At 55.0% G+C, this 21,066-nt stretch overlaps 1 protein-coding gene across 1 annotated transcript in view; it reads right to left on the bottom strand.

Annotated features, from left to right (window-relative positions):
• Positions 1–7,357, bottom strand: part of RTN4R (reticulon 4 receptor) — an 87,318-nt gene extending 79,961 nt beyond the window's left edge. The window contains exon 1 of the mRNA XM_027670524.1: positions 6,852–7,357. Within this exon, the coding sequence (XP_027526325.1) occupies positions 6,852–6,873 (22 nt within the window). The 5' untranslated portion in view covers positions 6,874–7,357. The remainder of the gene's footprint in view (positions 1–6,851) is intronic.
• Between the last annotated feature and the right edge of the window lie 13,709 nt (positions 7,358–21,066).

Genomic DNA, 21,066 nt, shown 5'->3' with positions numbered 1-21,066 from the left:
TCCAATACTGTCCAGCTGGGATTTCCTGAGTCCAAAATTAACTTGGGGAAAAAAAAAAGTTCCAATGGAGGATGAGCTTGGTCAGAGAATCACAGAATCATTTAGGTTGGAAAAGACCTCTGGGATCATCCAGTCCAACCTTTCCCCCAGCAGCACCACCATGTTCACCACCAAACGGTGTCAAGTGCCACATCCACACACTTTTGGAGCACTTCCAGGGATGGGGACTCCACCACTGCCCAGGTCAAACTGTTCCAATGCCTGACCACCATTTCAGTGAAGAAATTTCTCCCAATATCCAACCTGAGCCTCCCCTCGTGCAACTTGAGGCCGTTCCCTCTCCTCCTGTCCCTTGTTCCCTGGGAGCAGAGCCCGACCCCCCCCGGCTCCCCCCTCCTGTCAGGGGGTTGCAGAGCCAGAAGGTCCCCCCTGAGCCTCCTTTGCTCCAGGCTGAGCCCCCCCAGCTCCCTCAGCCACTCCTGCTGCTCCAGCCCCTTCCCAGCTCCGTTCCCTTCCCTGCACACGCTCCAGCCCCTCAGTGTCTCTTGTCTGAGGGGCCCAGAAGTGCCCCCAGGGCTGGAGGTGCCCCAGCAGTGCCAGCACAGGGATGGGCCCTGCCCTGGGGCTGTGACACAGCAGGGCTGGCACAGCTCAGGATGACCATGGATGGTCAGAAGTCTCCAGTGTGTCACAGAACCATGGAATCACTACATCCCAGAATGGTTTGCCATGGGCAGGGACACCTTCCACTAGCCCAGGTTGCTCCAAGCCCCGTCCAACCTGGCCTTGGACACTTGCAGGGATCCAGGGGCAGCCACAGCTTCTCTAAGCAACCTGTGCCAGGGCCTCTCCACCCTCCCAGGGAAGAATTTCTTCCCAGTATGTGTCCTAATATGTCCTCCAAGGTAAGGCAGAGGGGCTTGGGATGGTTAGGTCTGGCAAAGAGGAGGTGGAGGGTGATCTAATCACTGCCTACAGCTACTCAAAGGCAGTTGTGAGGATGACAGAGCCCAACACACCTCTGTGAGGCCACATGACACAGCAAAGGGACACAGCCAAGAACTGCAGCTTGGGAGGTTTATTTCAGACATTACAAAAGGCTTTTTAATCTGCTGCAATAGTGGGAAAGGCCAGCAAGGCTCCATTATTGGAGGTTTCCAAAGGTTGGATAGAGAAATCCACAGCAGACCTGATCCCATGTGCAGCAGCCCTGCTCTGGACCCTTCCCACCAGCACCTCCAGGATTCTAGGATTTGGCCATGCTAAACGACCTCTCCTCAGAGAGGTCTCTGTCACTGCACCGTGTCAGGACAGGCTGCCAGCACAGGGTGCATCTGAGGACTAAAGAGCTCCAGGGAAACTGTGCTGTAATTACCATTGATGTGGGACACTGCTGGGGGAGCTGTAACAGGACACAGAAAATATGGCCAGGGGCTTCATCCCCCAGTGCAGTTAGCAAAGCAAACACAAAACAAGTGTCTGGAAAGTGCCTGCTGCCTTCCTGAGTGTCCCTGCCAAGGTCCCTGACTGTGACTCCCACCCTCAGGTCCTCCTTGATACCTCCCCCAGCACCAGCTCCTGAACTCCCAGGAAGTGAGTTCACCTACTCCCACGGAGGGTGGACCCAGCACTGCTGCTCCCCCACTGCCATGCCCAGGGAGAGACCAGAGGTACCCCCACCATCCCAAAGGGACATGGGCCCTCCCAGTGCTGACCCAGGCCTTGGAAAGACATCCATCCTTGGCAGGACAAGCCCATGAGCAACCAGAACTGGCTTTGCAATGACATTTGCTTTGATCCTTAGATCCCTGAAGATGTACTCTCCAGATGTACTTCAGGTGCATCCAGATGATACTTCCAAACCATTCTGTGAAAGCAAATGTTCTGTAACCCTGCCTTGCCTGACCCACCCAGAGAGGACCCAACACTGCTGACTGTCTGCTGCTTGAGAGCCTGAGCAGGGTGATGCCTCAAACTACTGAGCTCTCAAGAAACTGAACCAAAAATCACAGCATTGGAGTGCTTTCTTGATCCAACTTCCTCGATGTCTTGCATGTGCTCATGTAGTGCTTCTGCTTTTCTTGGCAATCAGGAAGGATACAAAAAAACCTCAAGCACTTTTCTAATCCCCTGATTCCAGGAGCAGAGATTTGAGAGGGGCAATAAATACTATAAAACCTGCTGGTGCTATTGATCAGCTCCAGTGTGAGGGCTGGGAGAAAGGCAGGCCAGCCCAAAGAGACAAACCTGCTGTGGGTGCAGCAACAGCCCAAAGGAGAACATCATCAGTCTTGTCTGACCCTGTGTCACTGCTGAAGAAGTGATCAGTGATTGCACAGACCTCCATGTTTCAGCTCTGGGCTGAATTTAAGCATATTCTGGGTCCCTGGGGAGATAACTCAGCATCAGTCTCTGAGGGCTTGAGCTGGAAAAGCTGAAACCATATCACAGAAAGGCTCATTGACCTGGTCAAGGATACAGAGAGGTCAGAAACAGGGCCAAGACCAGACTCCAGAGGCCCTGACTTCTGGGAGCTCTCTAAAAGCCAAGTAACCATGGACAGTCTGTGCCACACCACCTGCAGAGGTGTCCTGCCTTTCCCAGGCAGGGCCTGGCCATGCACACACCCCACGGGGAGTCTCTGTGGCACCCGGCTGCCAATCTGCTCTGAGCCTACACATCCCAGCTGAACACCACCACAGTGGGCAATCAGCCACCCAAACCTCCCACTGCTGCGTGTCCCACCAGCCTCAATGAGACCCTCGTGCAGGCTGAGGTGAGGCTGCACATTTTAGCAAACTCTGCACGAATTGCTTCGGCATCTCTGCGCAAACACGAGAGGATCCACCCTCTGCTTCTTTTAGCTGATTAAGACTTTTCAGTACAATTGTCCCCTTTTCCCTCAGTATGTGGAAACCTCCAGGAGCTGCAACCACAGCAGGAAAGGGGAGGAGAGGCTGGGCTTTGTAGATCACAAGCCTCACTCCTCCCTCCCACACCTCTGTGTGTCTGTGATGGAGAAGCCCTGAAACCCTGTTACTCACAAATCCCAGACAGCCCCATCTGGCTCTAGGACACAGCACAGAGCTTTCCACGTGGACAGGAGAAGCCTCAGTGCGACTCCCAGCCCTTGCAGGCACCGTGCTGAGATGTTCCCTTTTACACCTCTGTGCAGTGGTGCAGGATACTCCTATTCCACTGTGTCCATGCCTCCTGCATAAAGAGAAAACCTCTTCAGGAACATCAAAAGAGGAGCTTGGCACTCAGAGATTTGTCTTAATGAAGGTGACAGCAGCAGAAAGCATTGCAAATCCAAGGGGAAGAGGACACACACCTAATTAGACCGACTCCTTTCTTCTTCCTCCTGTTCCACAGGCTGAATCCCGGGGCTGCAGCTCCAGCCTTTCCACGGGGATGGACTCTGCAGCACAGCAGGGCTGAGCTGCCTGAGCCACTGGCACAGCAGCCATGTGCAGGCTCAGAGCAGAGGTTAGAGCTCATCTTCCTTGTCGAGGCTCTGGCTCAACTGATTTTCCCTCTCCTTCCCCCTCTCCCACAAGGCTCGGGAGGATGGGAAGGGAAGGAAGACACAGCTCTTTCCAGGGCAGGCACCACTCCCCACAGCAGCATCCCTGTGCCTGAGAGCTGCCCTCCAAAGCATCCCTGCCCGTCCTAGCCCCCAGCTCACCGGCTCCTTGCTGCTTCCGAGCTGAAAAAGGCAGAAAATTCCCATATGTGCTGCTGGATTTTGCAGATTTTGCTTATTCCTTTGTAAGTTTAATGGCCAAAGTCATCGTTGGTGTCAGAAGATCACGCAGCACAGGGTCTGTGTTAGTAGCCCCTGACTGGCACGGGGTTATCAAGAAATCCATGGGGATATTAGCTGGGGACCCCCATGTCCCTTGCCAGCTTCCAACTCCACAGTGAGCCACCAGGATGAGTGTATGGAGCAATTCCCCTGCCCCCTCATTCCAAGCCGAGCAGGGAGCATGTGAAAGCAGAGGGAGACTCATTGTGTAGTAAACTGTCCCCTTCCTCCTCTTGCTCCTTCCCACCACTCCTGTGGATGGCACAGGCTCCCGGGCGGTTTTCCCCAAGCAAATCCCAGAGCACCTGAGCATGGGATGGAGATAATTAATGAGGGCCCTGACTTGTTAAGCCATGGTGGAACAGGGTCCCTGTGCTGGTGGAGCAGCACCAGCACGTGCTGTCCACAACCCCCAGCACGGAGACACCGTGGGGCTTTCTCACCATCTCATTAACTCACTCCCTGGACCAGCTTTGTCTTGGAAAACATCACACAACCAGCAGGGACACAACGACACCTGCACCGACACAACGCCCAGGCACCGAGCGGTGCAACGGCACCTCCTCCCTTTTGCCCTAAAATTTCTCTTTAAGGATGTTCCTTTTCAGAAAACCTGTCCAAACACACCCTTCAATGGTCCCTGACAGTGCCACAGAATATAGGTCTGAGGTCTGTGCTGCCTGGTGGGGAAGGGGGAATCAAGCCCAGAAGATGCAGCAGCCTCTTGATAAAAAATGAAGATTATAAAGACAGGAAATATAAAAATTATACGATAAATTTTTTTCTCTCAAGAAAAAAAAGAGTTGCTCTCACATGGGTGAATAAGGAGTCTCTTATGTTGATGTAGGTTCTCATATTACAGGGTTTTGCATTTGTTTAAAAAAAAAAAAGACTAAGCACGGAAAGCCCTTTTTCAATATAAATGAATTGTGTTAATAAGGCAGCAAGTGCTGAGAACACTGCCTGTCCAACTGCCCCTGGTGGCTATTTCAGGCTTACAAGGCACTTGAAGCATCCTGGCAGCCCACAGTGGGAAATGTAGTCCAGATCCAGTAGGATGGTCACTCAGCTAAACATAATCTCCCAAGGTTCATAAGGACTTCCCAGTCAAACCTGCCAGCAATCCAGGCTACCCGGCCTCTCACAGGAGCAATTCATAAACCGCAGGAAAAAAGGGAATAATTCAAACCCAAACCCCTCAAAGCCTTGTTCTATAAATAAAGCCATTGTAACACAGTTTTTATATTTCATTATCCTCTGTGTCGTTCCACATTTTGCTGGTAGCAGCCGGGAATGTCACTGTGCGGAGAAGTGTTGTGCTGCACCAGGATCTGGGATGGTAAGGAGGGGGGATCCGGGTGTCTGTACCACACCCAGCACCTGGATGCTGCTCTGCACGGCCACGGCCCCCCCCGGCAGCAGCACGGGACACAAAGAGCCCCAGCACAGCCTGGCACCAGCAGTCTGAGCACAGCCCAGAGCCGCCGGCTTCAAATCGATGGGTGACTCCTGCCCAGGCTCCAGCTCACGGCAAATGGAGGCTGAAACACCAGCATCCCCTGAGGGCCCCTGGGAGAAGCTGGCACCGGAACCTGCTCCCAAGGTGTTCCCCAAACAGGAATAAATTGGCCATTTCAGATTTAAAACCGATACAAAGTCTTTAAAGGAGATGGTGTGCTGTTTGGATCAGAGCTTGGATGTGTCCTTTGATCACCATAATAAATCAGCCAGAGTGCCCTCCAAAATAGAAAGGAAAGAAGAGTTATATTGTGTCACTGATGGGAACGGGAAGCAAGCTGGATACAGCACACTCGGGAAGAGACTCCGTGCGGCAAGAGGCTCCGGATGCCCAAATGTCCCTTGCCCAGCAGTCTGGGCAGCACTGGCGCTCCCACGATGGGCTGATCCCTCCAGTTAAAAACTGCAATCCGTGGGCTGGGTTCCCAGCAAACACACCTGGGAGGCACATGCTTCTCCAGGCGCTCTGAGCTGCAGCGGGAGAGCGTGTGTTCCGCTGTGGGGCTGCATTTCGGGGCTCACCCGGAGCCGCCGCAAATGGCCAAGGCACGGCGGGACCGGGGGCTCCGAGAGTCCGAGTCCTAGCCCAGCCCAGCCCCAGCCCGCACACTGGGACCGGGAAGCAAAGATTATCGCCAAAGCAGATGAAAAAGGGCTGTTTTTCAGTCAGAGGATCGAGCTGTGCCACCTGCATCCCCTGTGCCTCTCCCCCGGAGGAGCGAGCAGAAAGGGGGGTCCCACCCCTGCACCCCCAGCTCTTCCCAGCCCCTGGCTAATGGGCACCGGGCTGAGCCGAAGCGAGGACACCCTGCGGGAAGGGCTCTGCGGGGAGCCCCCACCGCACCCTGGGACCCGCTGTCCCCCTGGGGAGCCCGGACCCTCCGCGAACTTCACGGCCAGGGGCACCCGGGGCTGGCCGGGCCCGGGACGGGCTCGGGGAGCGGGGCTGGTGCTCCACCGGCGGCCGGGCTGGGAGCGGGGGACAGCCGGGCTGCCCCAGCCCCGCTCCCCCCCCCCGCCCCCCCGTTCCAGCCCCCTCGGCCGGGGGATGCGGGCTGGGGATCTCGGGATGCGGGCTGGGGATCTCGGGATGCGGGTTGGGGATCTCGGGATGCGGGTTGGGGAGCGCGGGATGCGCTTCCCTCGGCGGCACCAACTTCGCCCGGTCACCCCAAGGCCGAGCCAAGCCGAGGCTGGGCGGGGGCCAGAGGGGGCTCAGCCCGCTGCTCTGCGTCCATCCCGCTGCCGAGCCGTGCCGGGGCTCAGCCCGGTGCTCGCTACCCCTCGGCCTCCCCTCCCTCCGCTCCCGCAGCCGCGGCGCTCTCGCTCCCCCCGCGCCCTCCCCGCCGCCTCTCCCGGCCCGGCCCGGCCCCTCTTCCCCCGCGTGGGACCAACCGCTCCCGGAGACTCCACGGAACAAAAAGTTGCGGCGAGGGAAGTTCCCGGCGCGGGGCGAAGTTGGGGCCGCGGCCGCCGCGCCCTGCCCCGGGGAGCCCCGGACGGGGGGGGGACGGGGCGCACCTACCTTCAGCTATCGCCCTCTTCATCTTAGGGGTCGGGGAAGGCACGTCTGGAGGCGCAAAGTGGAGCGGCAGCGGTACAATCCTTGGGAAAGCGGGGCAGATCCCGGTGCCAAACTTCAGCCCGAGCGCGGAGCGGCGGCGCACGGGGAGGGGGGGGCGCTCCCGGTGCCGGCGCCCTCGTTCATCGGGGGAATGAGCAGCCCCCGAGCTGGAGTCAGCATCCAGGCGAGGCTCCCCCTCCCTGCCTGCCCGCCTGCCTCCTCCTCCCTCCGCCCGTCCTTCCTCCCTCCGCCCGCCGCACGTGCGGGGCCGGGGCTGCGGCGGATCCCGCGGCGGGGAGCGGAGCCGGCTGCGCTGTATCCCGGGAGCGAGCGGCGAGCGAGCGGGGATGGAGCGGCGATGGAGCGGCGATGAATGTTTTATGGGATCATGTGGTTTGACGTGAGAGGAATCAGCCTAGATCGGATTTACTGGCTGGAGGAGTGAGCGGGAGGACGGGGGAGCCGGGCACGGGGTGGCGGGGGGGAGGAGGGGCCGCTCCGACGGCGGCGGCTCCGCGGAGGAGCCCCCGCGGTGCGGCCGCGGCCCGGGCAGGGCTGCGCGGGGCCGGGAGGCTCATTCCTGGAGGAGAGGTGCCACCTAAAGGAAGCGGCGGAGAGGGACGCCCGGGCGGCAGCGGGCACCGGGCCCGCTCCCCCCTCCCTACCTCCCGCCGCAGCCGCGCCCGCACCGCCCGGGCTCGGGGTCCGCGGCTCGGAGCCCCTCCCGGAGGCACCGGAGACCTCGGCGGGTGTTTGTCCCCTGTTCTGAATCTGCGCACCGGGGAGGCGGCGAGAGACACCCGAACCCGCGGTGCTTCCTCTTCCTCACCACATTCTGCTGCTGCTGCTGCGGAGCTGCTGCCGCCCCGGGGGAGGGATGGCAAAGAGGCCCTTGGGTACAGTCCGAAAGAGAGCTCTGCCCTCTCTCCGAGCCCTCTGGCCACATCCCATCCCTGTCCCTGTGGGATCACTCTCCTGTGTGCAGGAAGGACAGAGCTTACCTCAGTTTACCCGAGGAGCATGAGGCTCACGCTGTAGGGAAGCAGGGTGAAGCCAGCTCCCATCCTGCCTTCCCTGTCCGGCAGCGGCCGAGCGCTCACTGCACAGGCAGCTCCCATCTGCAGATGTCCTGGGAAGCACAAAGATGGATTTTTATTAAGTGAACTCGTTTGCTTGGTGGGGAAAGGAGAAGGGAAGGATGGTGCCAGAGAAAGCTGAGCATCTTCAATATAGAGACATGGTGGCTCTGTCCCTGCTAGTCAGAGGCTTCAATTGCCACCAGATGTATGTACACTATGTGTATGTATCTGTATTATGTGAAACCCCACTTGGAATACTGCACACAGTTCTGGTGCCCCCAAGGTGAGAAGGACATGGAACTGGTGGAGCAAGTCTGGAGGAGGCCATGGAGTTCATAAGGAGACTGGAGCACCTGCCCTGTGAAGACAGGCTGGGAGAGTTGGGGCTCCAGCCTGAAGATGAGAAGGTTGGGTGGGGACCTCACAGCAACCTTGGAGTGTCTGAAGGGCCTACAAGGAAGCCAGGGAGGGACTTTTCATCAGGAACTGCAGTGACACAACAAGGCAGAATGGCTTCCCACTGCCAGAGGGCAAGGTTACGTGGGATATGGGGAAGAAATTCTTCCCTGTGAGGGTGGGGAGCCCTGGCACAGGTTGGCCAGAGAAGCTGTGGCTGCCCCTGGATCCCTGGAAGTGTTCAAGGCCAGGTTGGACGGGGCTTGGAGCAACCTGGGCTAGTGGAAGGTGTCCCTGCCCATGGCAGAGGGTGGGACTGGATGAGCTTTAAGGTTCCTTTCAACCCAAACTATTCTGCGATTCCATGTACAGAGTGTGTATATATCCTCACCTATGTACACCCAGGTATATAAATGCTATTGAACATTCATTCCTCACTTGTGTCACCCTAATATTGGCCATCTCCTGCAGCTTTGCACTCAGGGTTGGTGTCATAACCACATCTCTCCAAGGCCTACCCAGTTCATAACTTTCTGTGTAGGCCTTGCTCCAAGGTGAGCCAGGAAATGTTTCTCCCAGTACAATAACCAGTCTTATCTCACCCAGAGGTCTGTGGGGTGCTTCACAGTCATCTGTGGGAAAAAGAAGTGCAACCAAAGAGAGGCATTAGTGGGCATGAGGCAGATGGAGATGATTTACCAAGTGTGGGCCTTGTTTATGAAACAGTCTCAGCTGGCCAAAGGTACTCAGCTTAGAATCACAGAATCACAGGATGGTCTGGTTTAGAAGGGACCTTAAAGATCATCTGCCATGGCCAGGCACCCCTTCACTAGACCTTTGAAATCCCACCTGAAGGTGATCCAGGAGAGCTGTCAGTACCCAGACACCATCTAACTGTCCAAATGGGAAGGTGTGTGCAGCCTAAAGCCTGGAGCCCCTCTCCTCCAGTCCCCTGGAGAGGGGAGGGGACACCTGGGGAGGGCAGGGGGCTCTCTGGCCCTCTGACCACTGTCTTTCTGCCCCTCTGGAATGCAGAGGTGGCAGAGATGATTCCCTAGTCCCCTTCCTTCCCACACCTTAGCCCACAGGCCCACCTGCATCCCAGCTTAGGCATCCACTTGCCTTCACCCTCCTTTTGCCTTGGGTGCCCCCTTCCCTCTGTTTGCTTTGTGTAAGGGTGACTTCCAGCTCTATCCTGCCCATCCTGTGTTCTCCCTGTACGCACTGCCCAGGACAGCACTTGGTGACCGTGCTGCTGAGGGAGCACTGTGCCCTCAGGGTCACAGGCTGGGACCCTCAGGGGGGACACAGGTCTCTCTTGGGTGCTTGGGCCAGTCTGTGGTAGGTCTGCTCTGAAGGAACAGAAGGGTTTTCTGGGAATGCCAGGGGTAAAGGATAGGTGAGGTCTGGGAAGAGACAAGGAACGCTCCTAATGCAATCTGCTGGCAGCACACTTGTTGTGGAGTTATGGACATCTTCTGGGAGGGAGGATGATCCTCCCCACCCCGCTATGTCAGCATGACAGTCCAGCTACCACAGGTTAGGAATATGCTGCTCCTCACTTTAAAACACACCTCCAAGCACTCTTGTTTCAGCAGTGCCCTCTGACTTTGCCATCCCAAGTGGTGCATCAGGAGAGAGAGGTCACCTACACACAGAGCATCAAAAGCACTGCAGATAAAAGGACCCTGGAGCTGGAACTTCCTGGGAGAGGGCTGGAAGGTGAACAGGAGCACTGAAGGAGTTAACTGAAGCTCTAGTCACAAGACCAAAAATTACAGGTTCTACCAGGAAGGCGGAGGCTGCATGTGGCTGTTTGGCTGACATTTCTGAAAGGTTAATCTTGAAATGGAGAGAGCACATCTGTAAAGGGCTGGGACTGACTTTTCTTGCAGATTCCTGCACCAATTTGGGCTGGTTTGAGACCCAACAGTTGTTACATAGAGGTCACCATGAAGGAACGTGGTGGCTGTGACCTTGGCGTGCACAGCAGTGCTCCACAGTGTGACAGTGTCCTCGGGCCACCTCCCTCTCCAAGCTCATGTCCCAGGGTACAGGAGACTGGTTCTCCCTCTGTGCCTCATGTTGGACATTTGTGCTTCCCATTTCTCAACATGTCAAGGTGTTGTCCAGCAAGAACTGGGTGAAGGAGGAGTCTCCCAAGCAGGAGATGTCCTGGGGGAGCTGGGGTGCTCACAGTCGCAGTGTGAGTAATTCTGTGCAGCTCGTTTGCACTTGGAAAGGAGCCAACATTCCCTGAGATGAAGAGACCTTGCTTTGACTGGATAATTATATGTTCATCTCTACCTAATGCTTAATCACACTTAGATCAATTCTCTTCCTTTGGGTTGTGAGTGTTGTTTGCAAAGTGTCAGCCCTTCACCTGCTCTCTTTAACCCAGGTTTGTGAACAGAGGGGCCCCAACATGTTTGGGGCACATTCCTGGGTCTGTGGGCACTGAGGAGAAGGTGGAAGAGACAGGTGGATGTGGAGAAATAGAGAGGGCACGTAAAATGGGGAGTCATTGCCCTTCGCTGAGCTCACACCCACCCCTTTTATTAAAATAGAATATAATAGAGTTGAATCCCAATATTAAATAAAGTGTAGCTTGTGCTGATCTGGCAAAGATTTTTTACTTTTCTTCCCCACAGCCTTGTGGCTGCATCTGTCCTGTGTCTGATGTGGCTGTGAGCATCTGAAAACATCTCTTAGAGGAGCATGGAGGCAGAAAAACAGAAAAAGAGACCCGTTTGCTTGCTTTCTTTAGTGGAAGAGGGGTTGGAACAGATGATCTTTAAGGTCCCTTCCAACCCAAACCCTTCTGGGACTCTGTTATGCCTCTGCCGAAGTTCTGGAACTGGCTGTGCTGGCAGGAGACAGGAGCAGACACGAGCACAGGGTGCACAGTGCAGCAGGGACAATCAGCAGAGGGGACTATAGCCTTATCCACGAGACAACCATCCCTCTGGACCCCTGCACAAGTCATCCTTCAGGAGACCCAAGAGGATCTTGTCAGAGTAGTGTTCCCCTGCTCTGAGGACAGGCCCAGGCAGACTGTGGGGAACACTCTCAAATACAAAACTGAGAGGGCTCCCCAGGCTCACCACCACCCCTGGGACTGGTGACACAGTTTGTGTATTATACCTTCTACCTGTTGGCCTGTGTGAAGGGCACATAGATCCTGGCTCTGCCCTGGCCATTTCCAGCAGCTGAAGCCCAGACCCTGTGGATTGGCCAGACACTGAGGCACAGGGAGGCTCTACATCAGCAAAGCTCCTTGGCCAGGTTTGGACACAGGAGTGAGATCTGTGCTGACATGATTTATCCAGACACCCAGCATAGTTACTGCTCCATTTTCAGGAACTGATGCACACCAGTGGGCAGAGGAGTTGTGTGCTGGCAGAGTGACAATTCCAGGAGACCAGAGTACCATGAATGCAAGATTGGATCATCCTATCTGCACACCAAATATATATAGAGAGAGAATGTATGTTTTACATGTATATATATATTAGCAGTCGACGTGAAGCTGTGTCAGGGCAGGGTTCAGTTGGATCTCAGGGTTCAGGGTGGTTGGGCACTGCCCAGGCTCCCCAGGGCAGTGGGCACAGCACCAAGGCTGCCAGAGCTCCAGGAGGGTTTGGACAACACCCTCAGGGACAGAGTGGGATTGTTGGGGTGTCTGTGCAGGGCCAGGGTTTGGACTGGATGATCCTTGTGGGTCCCTTCCAGCTCAGGACATTCCAAGTCCCAGGTTACGTGTCAGGTCTGATTTCTTCCCTGCAGTGGGATGTGCCCTGGGTACCAGAACATCTCAGATGGCTGCAGGGAGAGCCCAGGAGCCAGGAGACTGAAGCATGGCTGGGCACTCCTGGGCTCCTTTGCAGTGAGACATGCCATGCCAGAGAGGTGGGATTGAGTCCTGGGCCCTGGTGTGAGCTTTGCCTGGCTTGAACCACCCACCCCCCATGGCAGGCCCTGTGCTCCATCTCCCTCAGCTGTCTCAGCTCATTGCCCACCTTGTTAGTTCAGGAAAAGGCACTGAATGTCTGTGTTGTTCCATGGGCTGTTTGGCTGCTACTGCCATGAAAAACTGCTCCAGAGCATTGCAGAGCCTGGATGGGCAAGGCAGAGGGATAAAAGCCTCCCCTCTGTCAGTGTAGCCACCTCTTGCACAGCCAGCAATTCCCCACGGATGTTCCCTCTCCCGGGAAGGTGAATTATGAGCTCAGAGCTCCTGCTTCGTGATTTCGCTCAGATTTCAGGACTCTTTGCCTGAGCAATAGGGGCGGCTCGGACGAGCTGTTCCTGTAAATCACCGCGGCCCTGGCTGCAGCCTGACACATCAATTCCCTCTGTTAAAGGTTCCCACCTGGTCCCGGCGGTGCTGCTGAGATTGGGATGCACCAAGAATCCTTCAGAGGATCACAGGGCTGTGCAGGAAGGGCCTGCAGGATTTATTAATGAGCCACTCACAGAAGGCTGCTCAGTTGAAGCCTTAGGGAGACTTACCTGGCTGAGAACTGGCACATGGCTTGGAGCTGCCCTGAGCTCACTCTTCACTGAGTGGGAACAACTGGGAGCAATCACAGAATCACAGACTGGTTTAGGTTGGAAGGGGCCTTAAACCTCATCCAGTTTCACCCCCTGCCATGGGCAGGGACACCTTCCACTAGCCCAGGTTGCTCCAAGCCCCATCCAACCTGGCCTTGGACACTTCCAGGGATCCAGGGGCAGCCACAGCTTCTCTGGGCAACCTGTGCCAGGGCCTCCCCACCCTCACAGGGAACAATTCCTTCCCAATCTCCCATCTATCCCTGCCCTCTGGCAGTGGGAAGCCATTCCCCCTTGTCCTGTCCCTCCATCCCTTGTCCCCAGTCCCTCTCCAGCTCTCCTGGAGCCCCTTTAGGCCCTGGAAGGGGCTCTCACGTCTCCCTGGAGCCTTCCCTTCTCCAGGTGAACCCCCCCAGCTGCACTGGCAGCTCTCACCCACACTTGTGTGAAGGCCAAACCTCCAGAAGAACAAAGCATCCAAAATAAGCAGGTATTTGGGATGAAAAGCCCTCCCAATGCCCCTTCAGCAAGTCCTGGCAACCAGATCCTGCACAGAGCCTCTGGGTATCCCTGGACCACCAGGACAGGTGTAGTACACAGTGCCCAAGGAGTGGGAAGAGTCCTGAGAGCAGCAGTTGAAGAACGGCCGCTCCATCCCAGTCACACCAGTATGATCCAGCTGGGTTCACCTTCCAGGTCCTTTTCCCAGCTCTTCATGTCAGGAGCTCTGCTGTCCCCAGGTTCAGCACACTGTAGCCCATGTGTTCTTTGGAGGGGTCAGCTTTTTGTTTTTCTCCAAGCCAACAGTGTCTCCATTGGGATGGTCCCGGGCTGGGGTGGACATTGCTGCACAGTGTTCCTGTGTCTTGAGTTCCTGAGATGTGACCTCGTGTGTTTTACCCAGTTCCTCATTTGTTTTTAGAGTTGACTCCTTCTTTCCTAATGCTGGTGGATGTCCTGGCAGGGGCAGATGTAGGGACAGAAAGGCCACTGGGGAGCACTGGCAGGAAAGGAACATCTGACTTGTGTCTGGGAGCATCTGCCCTTCCAGCCCCATTCTGAACGTCACATGGGTTTCATGGAGGAAGGAGAGCGTGGCAGTACCACCTGACCAGTGAGAACAGCCCTGATTTCAGATCTGCAGTGCTCCCAACAGAGTTAGCAAATGAGTTGCAGACCGGGAACTATCTGCAAATAGTTTCCAATAATGAATTGAGGTGCGAAAGCTGCAATCTGCTCCCAGACAATCTGTAAACAGAGGGAAGGAAAATTCACCAAAATAAATTATTCATTTCAGATTACTCTTCTAGCTCATGTCTTAACTTGAAAACCTCCAGGGCCTGCAGAGATTTCCAGGGATGCTCCTATACCTTTCCCAGTGCTGTGTTGGAACAGGCAGTGATGGTGAGGCAGATGAGGGGGTCCTGTCAATGCTTGGCCAGCGCTTATCCCTCCCAGCTGATGGGGATTTGCTACCAAGCATGAACCAGCTCAGGGGCTGTCCAAAGACAGGGAAGGTAAGATATTCTAGGCCAAAAATTGGACTGTTCCCCCTCCCTCTGTTGCCATCAGCAGAGAGATAGAGGAAAGGGAACCACCCTGGAGCAGGAACCAAAGAGATGAGATGAGATGGGATGGGGAATGGGAGGGAAGGAGAGCACACAGTTAAGGGACAGGGGAGCAGGGCAGGCTGGAGGCAAATAATAACTTCAAGCTGGACAAAACCACGGGGGGTTTGGGGGACATACAGATGTGCCCCACCATGGGCTGGCATTCCTGAACAAGGGCACATGTGCTGGGTGCTGGAGCCCACCTGGTGATGCACCAGGAACTGTGCCCAGCCATGCTTTGGAAACCTTCCAAACAGCATTGGGAGAAGAAATTGGCCCTTAAGCAGAACGAGGTCCCTCAGAGTACCCTGAGGTCTCCTGGGGGCACCTCAGCCCTGAGGAACAGCATTGCCCTCAGGCAGACTGTCCTGGCACGGGGACCACGAGCAGGCTGTGTCTGAGTGTTGTGAGACGCTCAGTGTCCCATGCCTGTGCACACTTTGGGACGAGCCTGGGACTTGGCAGGGCTTGATGCTTGAGAAACTGGCTAAAGAGCAGAAAAACTGAACATGGAAAAGAGAAACATCCGGAGCTGGAGGTGGGGTGTGGTGGTGATTATGTGTTCAGTTGTCTGCAAGGAGTGCTCCCTCTGAAGTGGCTTGAGCTGCTCATGGGTCCTCCTAGGCAGGACCTTCAGCTGGGACAGCACAGGTTTAAACATCTTTGTCACTTTGACTGTGAGTGCCCCATGGATCTCCAGAGGCCACACTCTGGCTCTTTAGTTTTAAGTATTTAGAAAACTGTAGTGCAATCACAAGTCTTCACACCTCACCATGGTAAGCAGCAGAATGGGCTGGAGCACATTAAGGTGTCTCACAGAGAGGTGTGAGGCAATATTGTCTGCCTTCATTAGAGTTAAAAAAGTAAACAAAATTCTAGTGCGTGTTTTCCTGAAAACGTAATGGGGGAGGACATTGAGTAAATTTGTGGAAGTGCAAAGTTTAGAGCAGAATTTTCAAGCTCTGATCACGCCAAACTGGGCAGAAGGTTTGAGAAACAAAGTATTGCTCATACTCTAAGGAGGTTAAATGTGACCCCAGACATCACCTGGAGATAATCTGTGGCGAGCTGGACTTTTCCAAACCATTTTTTCTGTCCTGAAACTTGCTCTGTATTCAGGGGAGTACAGTAATGCTCAAACAGTGAGCTCAAATCTGGTGGATTTGTCTTTGATCCAGTTTGGCAATTATTGTCCCAAACTACCGTGATCTCAACAAATGCCAGTGTTTGGCCTTTTGGAGCTGCTGGTCTTACAGCCCTGCTGACACTAATCACCAAGCCCAGAATTACTGTGGCATTACTGCTGCTCTGGACCACGGTGGATTTGCAGGGGCATGTGTGCTGGAACTACCAAGGCTTTACAAGAAGTATTTCAGCTTTAAGAAATAACCCAAAGAAGACGCTGGCAACGCTGTTCAACCAGTTCTTAATGAAGGCTTTACAAATATCACTGTCAGGGGGATGGTCTGCTCTGCTGACAAAAGGCAGGTGAACATTTGGGCACCTGATTCACTTTCCCAAAGTGGGAAGTGGCAAAAGAAAGTCATGGCAGTGAGTGTTTGGACAAAAACCAGTGCCATGTACAGTGGGAGGGAGGTGGTGGTCTTGGCAGTGGTATGAGCCTGGAAGACCTCCTGTTATTAGGCCACCTCCTGAACCCCACTGATGTGGTGGCCACTCGCTCATCCCTCCTTCCACAGTTCAGTGAAGAGGCTGAAGTGATGACTAAGAGCCTCTGCTTGCATAGTGTGTCCCCAGGAAAAATGAAGAGCCCACGTAGTTTCCCAAAGAAAGTGGTTTTCATGAAAAGACAGAAGGCTGGAGGAAAACATAATGCAGCTCTGTGGGAAGGCTCAGCGGCCCATGGAAATCAGCTCTTTCCATTGAAAATTTGGCTCTCTGAAAAACAGCTGCTTGATTTGGAGCCCTGGCAGCAGCAGTGGGAACTGTGAATCCAATGCCCTTGTTCCCATCTCCTACAGAATCAGGGCTCCTCGAGGCTGTGCTGACCAGCTCCTGATTGAGGTGAAGGCACTCAGGGACTCTCAGGCTGCTCCTCAAGGGTTTAATGTCTCTGTGCATCACAAGAGGTGAGGTCCAGCCATGAATGCTGGAGGATTCTGTGAGAATGAGACACACAAACCTCATCTCCAGCAAAACCCTGCCACGTTTCTCAGCTGGAGGGTCTCCACAGTTGCCTCCATGATGTTCTTGCGTGCCCTGACTCCTGTGTGCTGATGTTTGTGCCACCACTTGGCTAAGGACTGTAAAATGGGTAACCCAAGGATGCTGGTTTGGGTTTATTTTTGTTTCCAGAGACCTCAAAACACTGGAGACCAACTCATGATACCCCATGATGCAGGCTCAGAAGCTTTATGAATCTTGTGCAGGTGTTACAGATGGGCCTTAATGTGCGTTTGAGGGTTTTCTGGCACTGCAGGTGCTCCTTGGGCTGGGAATCATGGGGCTGTGCCGCTGCCTTGCTGAGGAATCTGTGCTATTAGGTGGCACCCCTTAAGTAAGCAGAGGGTGCTGGCACCAGGGCTGTGCCCAGGTGGCCAGGCCAGGCCATGTTTGAACCACGGTGCCATATGGTGCAGAGCCAGTGCTGTCCATCCCTTTGCAATGAAATAATACTCTGGTTTACGACTGTTTGCAATTAGCCTCCTGCAGCAGATGAATAATCTGTTCGTGTTGATTCGACAGAGACGCTTGGAAGGGGGACAAACAGTGTGTTCTGCCTCACCCAGCAATCACAGGAATTAACAGAGAAAAATATGGACACGCCAATAATCCCCAGCAACAATCCAGTAAATTTAGCAGTGCTGGCACAAAACAAGCGGCAAATGCAACAAACAGGGGTTGGAGGAGCCACAAAACCTGCTGCCAGCAGGCAGAACAGCCACTCGCCACCTGAGCGTGGCTGGAGAGAGGGGTCGGGGAGGGGAAGGGGCAGCCCCTGCCCCAGGCTGTGCAGTGCTGGGGTGTGACAGCAACAGCACCACAACCTCCGTGGGAGAGAGGTTTTCTCGCCGTCAGAAAATAAAAGCCATTTTCAGAAGGCGAACAGATTTTGGTTGGGAGGTGAGGGAAGCGGAGGGCCAAGAATAGAAGGGAACAGTGGGCGTAATTCTGACTCCCTGCTGCATTCAAAGTAAAGTACAGGACAAGTTTCAAGGAAACAGCAGGCCAGACCTCGGGGGAGCTGGCAGGGAAAGCCGAGCCTGGCAGGGTGTGGGGGAGCCGACCGTGCTGCCCCAGGGGGAGCAGGGCAGCAGTGCGGGCACAGGGGGTGAGCAGCAAAAGGAGAGATGCATCACTGCCCTTACCCCAAGCAGGGTACAGAGGCACAAATCACAGCCCCCTTATTAGGAATTTTAAGGGAGACAGGGATTTAGAGCAGGAGAAGATGACGCTGGGTGACAGCGGTGAAGTGGATTCTAAGTGCAACAGAGCTGAGCATGAAACAGAGGGAAATCATTCGAGTCAGCGATGGCCGATCACTATCAAAACACGACATTTTCGAATATGTGTCTGTATGTGCACGGCCAGAGCCGGCCCCGCACAGCCGCGATCGCACCGGGATGACTCGCGGCCGGCGGCGGAGCCGAGCGCCCCCTGCGCGGCCACGGCGGGAACTGCACCCGCGCTGCCCGAGCGAGGACATCGCGCAATGCTCCGCTCATCGCCCCTGCTCCGCTCATCGCCCCTGCTCCGCTCATCTCCTCTGCTCCGCCGAGGGCAGCACTGCCGGTAGCTTGGCATGGTGCTGCCAGCTGCCGGCATGGACCGTGTGTGTGTGTTGAGCCATGAGATGATGGGACATCAGGTAAAGCCAGCGCAAGGCTGAGATGGCTGAAGGTGCCAGGCAGGACAGCCCTGAGCATTTCCATGCTGCAGGAACTGCAATTTTGGCTCTTTTCTCCGTGAGAGATACCTGCAGAGCTGGGGGCTTTGTCCAGACTCTGCTGGAAATGACCACCTTGGCTGTATTCACAGAATCCCAGGATCATTGAGGTTGGAAAAGCCCTCCCAGCCCATTGGGTCCACCCTGTGCCCCATCCCCAGCCCAGGGCACTGAGTGCCACATCCGTTGTTCCTTGGACACCTCCAGGGGTGGGAACTCCACCACCTCCCTGGGCAGCCCCTTCCAATGCCTGACAGCCCCTTTTGTGAAGAAATTCCTCCTGATGTCCAACCTGACATTTTTGCTCAGCCACTGCAGCTTTGGGCTTGCTGGCAGATGGACTGGAGTGTTCAAAATGTGCTGCTGTCCTGGGCATCTGGGGGATGGTGGGCAGGGCTGGAGGGACCTTCCCTGTTCCATGGTGTGGAGCAGTGGTGCTGGGACTGTCCCTGTCTGAGCTGCACCTCTGGTGGTGAGCAGGACACTCAGGGAACAGTGCAGGAACAGGGTCAGCGTGGAGGAGATCAGCCCCTGGCAGCCCCTGGAGATGGATACTGACACAGCAAGGAGAGCAGTGAGGGATGGGAGGGCTCTGGGGGAGCCTCAGCATTTCAGCACAGTAGGAAACTCTTTCTCTGAGTGGTGGAGAGACAAGTTACTTCCACTCCTGCACCTCACAACAACCCTTGGCCTGGATCCAAGCAGGTTCCCCCTGGGAGCAGGGCAGGATTCACTGCTGATTCCTCATCCCTCAGGATTTCCCAAAGCCCAGAGCCCAGCTGGCCCCTTTGGATCATGCCCCCACCTTAATGCCTTTTCTACCTTTCACCGTCCTGCCTTTTCCTTATCTGGCACCTCCATTTTCCCCCTGACTGCAGCCCCAAGGACAAGCAGTCAAGGACAGCAATTACTCCCATGGAGGAGCCAGGATGAGGGTGGATCCTGTGCAGCTTTAGCTCCTCATGTGCAATAAATCACATCAAAACTGGAAGAGAGCAGGTCTGTGGAATAAGCAGATCCCCCAGGTCTGTGTGTCCTGTTGGTTGTCTCACCTGTCTTACCCCATCTGAGTTCCCACCAAAGAAGCAGGAAAAGGCCTCATGTGAACTCTCCTCCATCTTCCACAGCTGCTTGCATGGCACACATCTCTGATCTGGTCCAACAGATGCCTTGTGGAGAAGGGCTGTCAGCCATGTGCCCTGCAAAACTGCAGGTTGGGCAGTTCTTGCACCACTGCTTGAGTGTGGAAGGACACTTGATAGACAGACCTCAGGACTTCTCTCTTCCTCAGGCTCCAGAGGGTCTGTGAATCCCACAGACAATTTGGTGTCATGCTAAAGCAACAGAGAAGCCATCTCTGAAAGACACCTTCCTGTGTGTGTGATGAAGTGCTCTGAAATATATAAAATCCTTTCAGACTGAGGAAGATCACTGATAGCTTTCCCAAAATTGACTTGAAAAGCTGTTTCAGAGCATTACGAGTGTAGCTTGCAAATATGTGGCCGTGTTTGCTGTTCTCTGGGGGGAGTGGGTGGTAGGTGCCTTTCCAAGGAGCTGCTGGGAATATCAGAGCTCTGCAAACCACACTTCTGAAGTATCCCTGGAATGACAGCCCTGCAGCCTGTATGTCACTGGAGAGGGGAGATGAGCTCCAGGAGGACAGGAAAGTCTTTTTGAGTCAGGCTGAATATCATCCCACCAGCCTTTCAACTCCTGATCACAACAGCATTTTTTCCCCTTTAAATTCCATGGATTATCTGATGTGCCACTGCCCAGCTCATGGCTGGGTTGGCCCCCAAACCAGGATGGTGATGCCTCAGAAGATAGAAAATGGGGAGGGAACCTCCCTTAACATCCACTGTCAGGATCCTGTGACAGCCTCCTGGGCCTGTTCCGCTTCCCAGGGAGGTGGGAAGTACCAAGTAGGTTTTCCTGCTCCTGCAGTTGGTCCCTGTTGAGACAGAGCTTAGAGCTGAGAGCACCAGTGAAGGGCGAGTGGGGCTGGGGGAAGTTCCCAAAGCCGCTGGCAACTCATAGTGGCCCCCATGTGCCCCTCAGTGTCAGCCAGTGGGTCACAGAATCACAGAATCAACTACGTTGGAAAAGACTTCTAAGATCAACCCCACCTTGCCAACTAGCCCATGGCACTGATGCCTTACCCAGTCCTGGATGTCCAGACTGCAGGGAATGTAAGTGGGCTCTGATAACCCAGGCATTGGGGGAGCCCTGCAGGCACCTCCAGAACATCTCCAGTCCGTTCTCTGCATCACAGGGGTGAGGAGCCCATGGCTCCTGACAAACACAGCTCCCCACTCACTTTGGACAACAACAAGCTGAAAAAAACCCAATGAAAATGGATTTTCCCCCTTCCTTTTTAAGGAATTCTGGCAAGATGTCAAAATGCTCCGGTGCTACTCTGTGTGGAGAGCGTAGCCCAGCTCTCCCTGCTCATCTGCCAGGCCTGGAGCAATTGCAGATCTTATTTTCAGCAGCTGAACTGGCAGCAGGAGTGGGAGGAGAAAGCTTGGCTATCAGTCATCAGGAGATGCTAATCACTCCCACGGAGGTGTTTACTGGAGGGGCGTGTGTGTGTGTGTGTGTGTGTGTGTGTGTGTGTGTGTGTGTGTGTG

Source organism: Neopelma chrysocephalum, unplaced genomic scaffold (assembly GCF_003984885.1).
Source record: "Neopelma chrysocephalum unplaced genomic scaffold, ASM398488v2 Primary Assembly neopelma1_96873, whole genome shotgun sequence".
In the NCBI taxonomy this organism is placed as follows: Eukaryota; Metazoa; Chordata; class Aves; order Passeriformes; family Pipridae; genus Neopelma; species Neopelma chrysocephalum.
The sequence above is the reverse complement of the archived record's forward strand: the minus strand, read 5'-3'. Positions and strand labels throughout refer to the sequence as shown.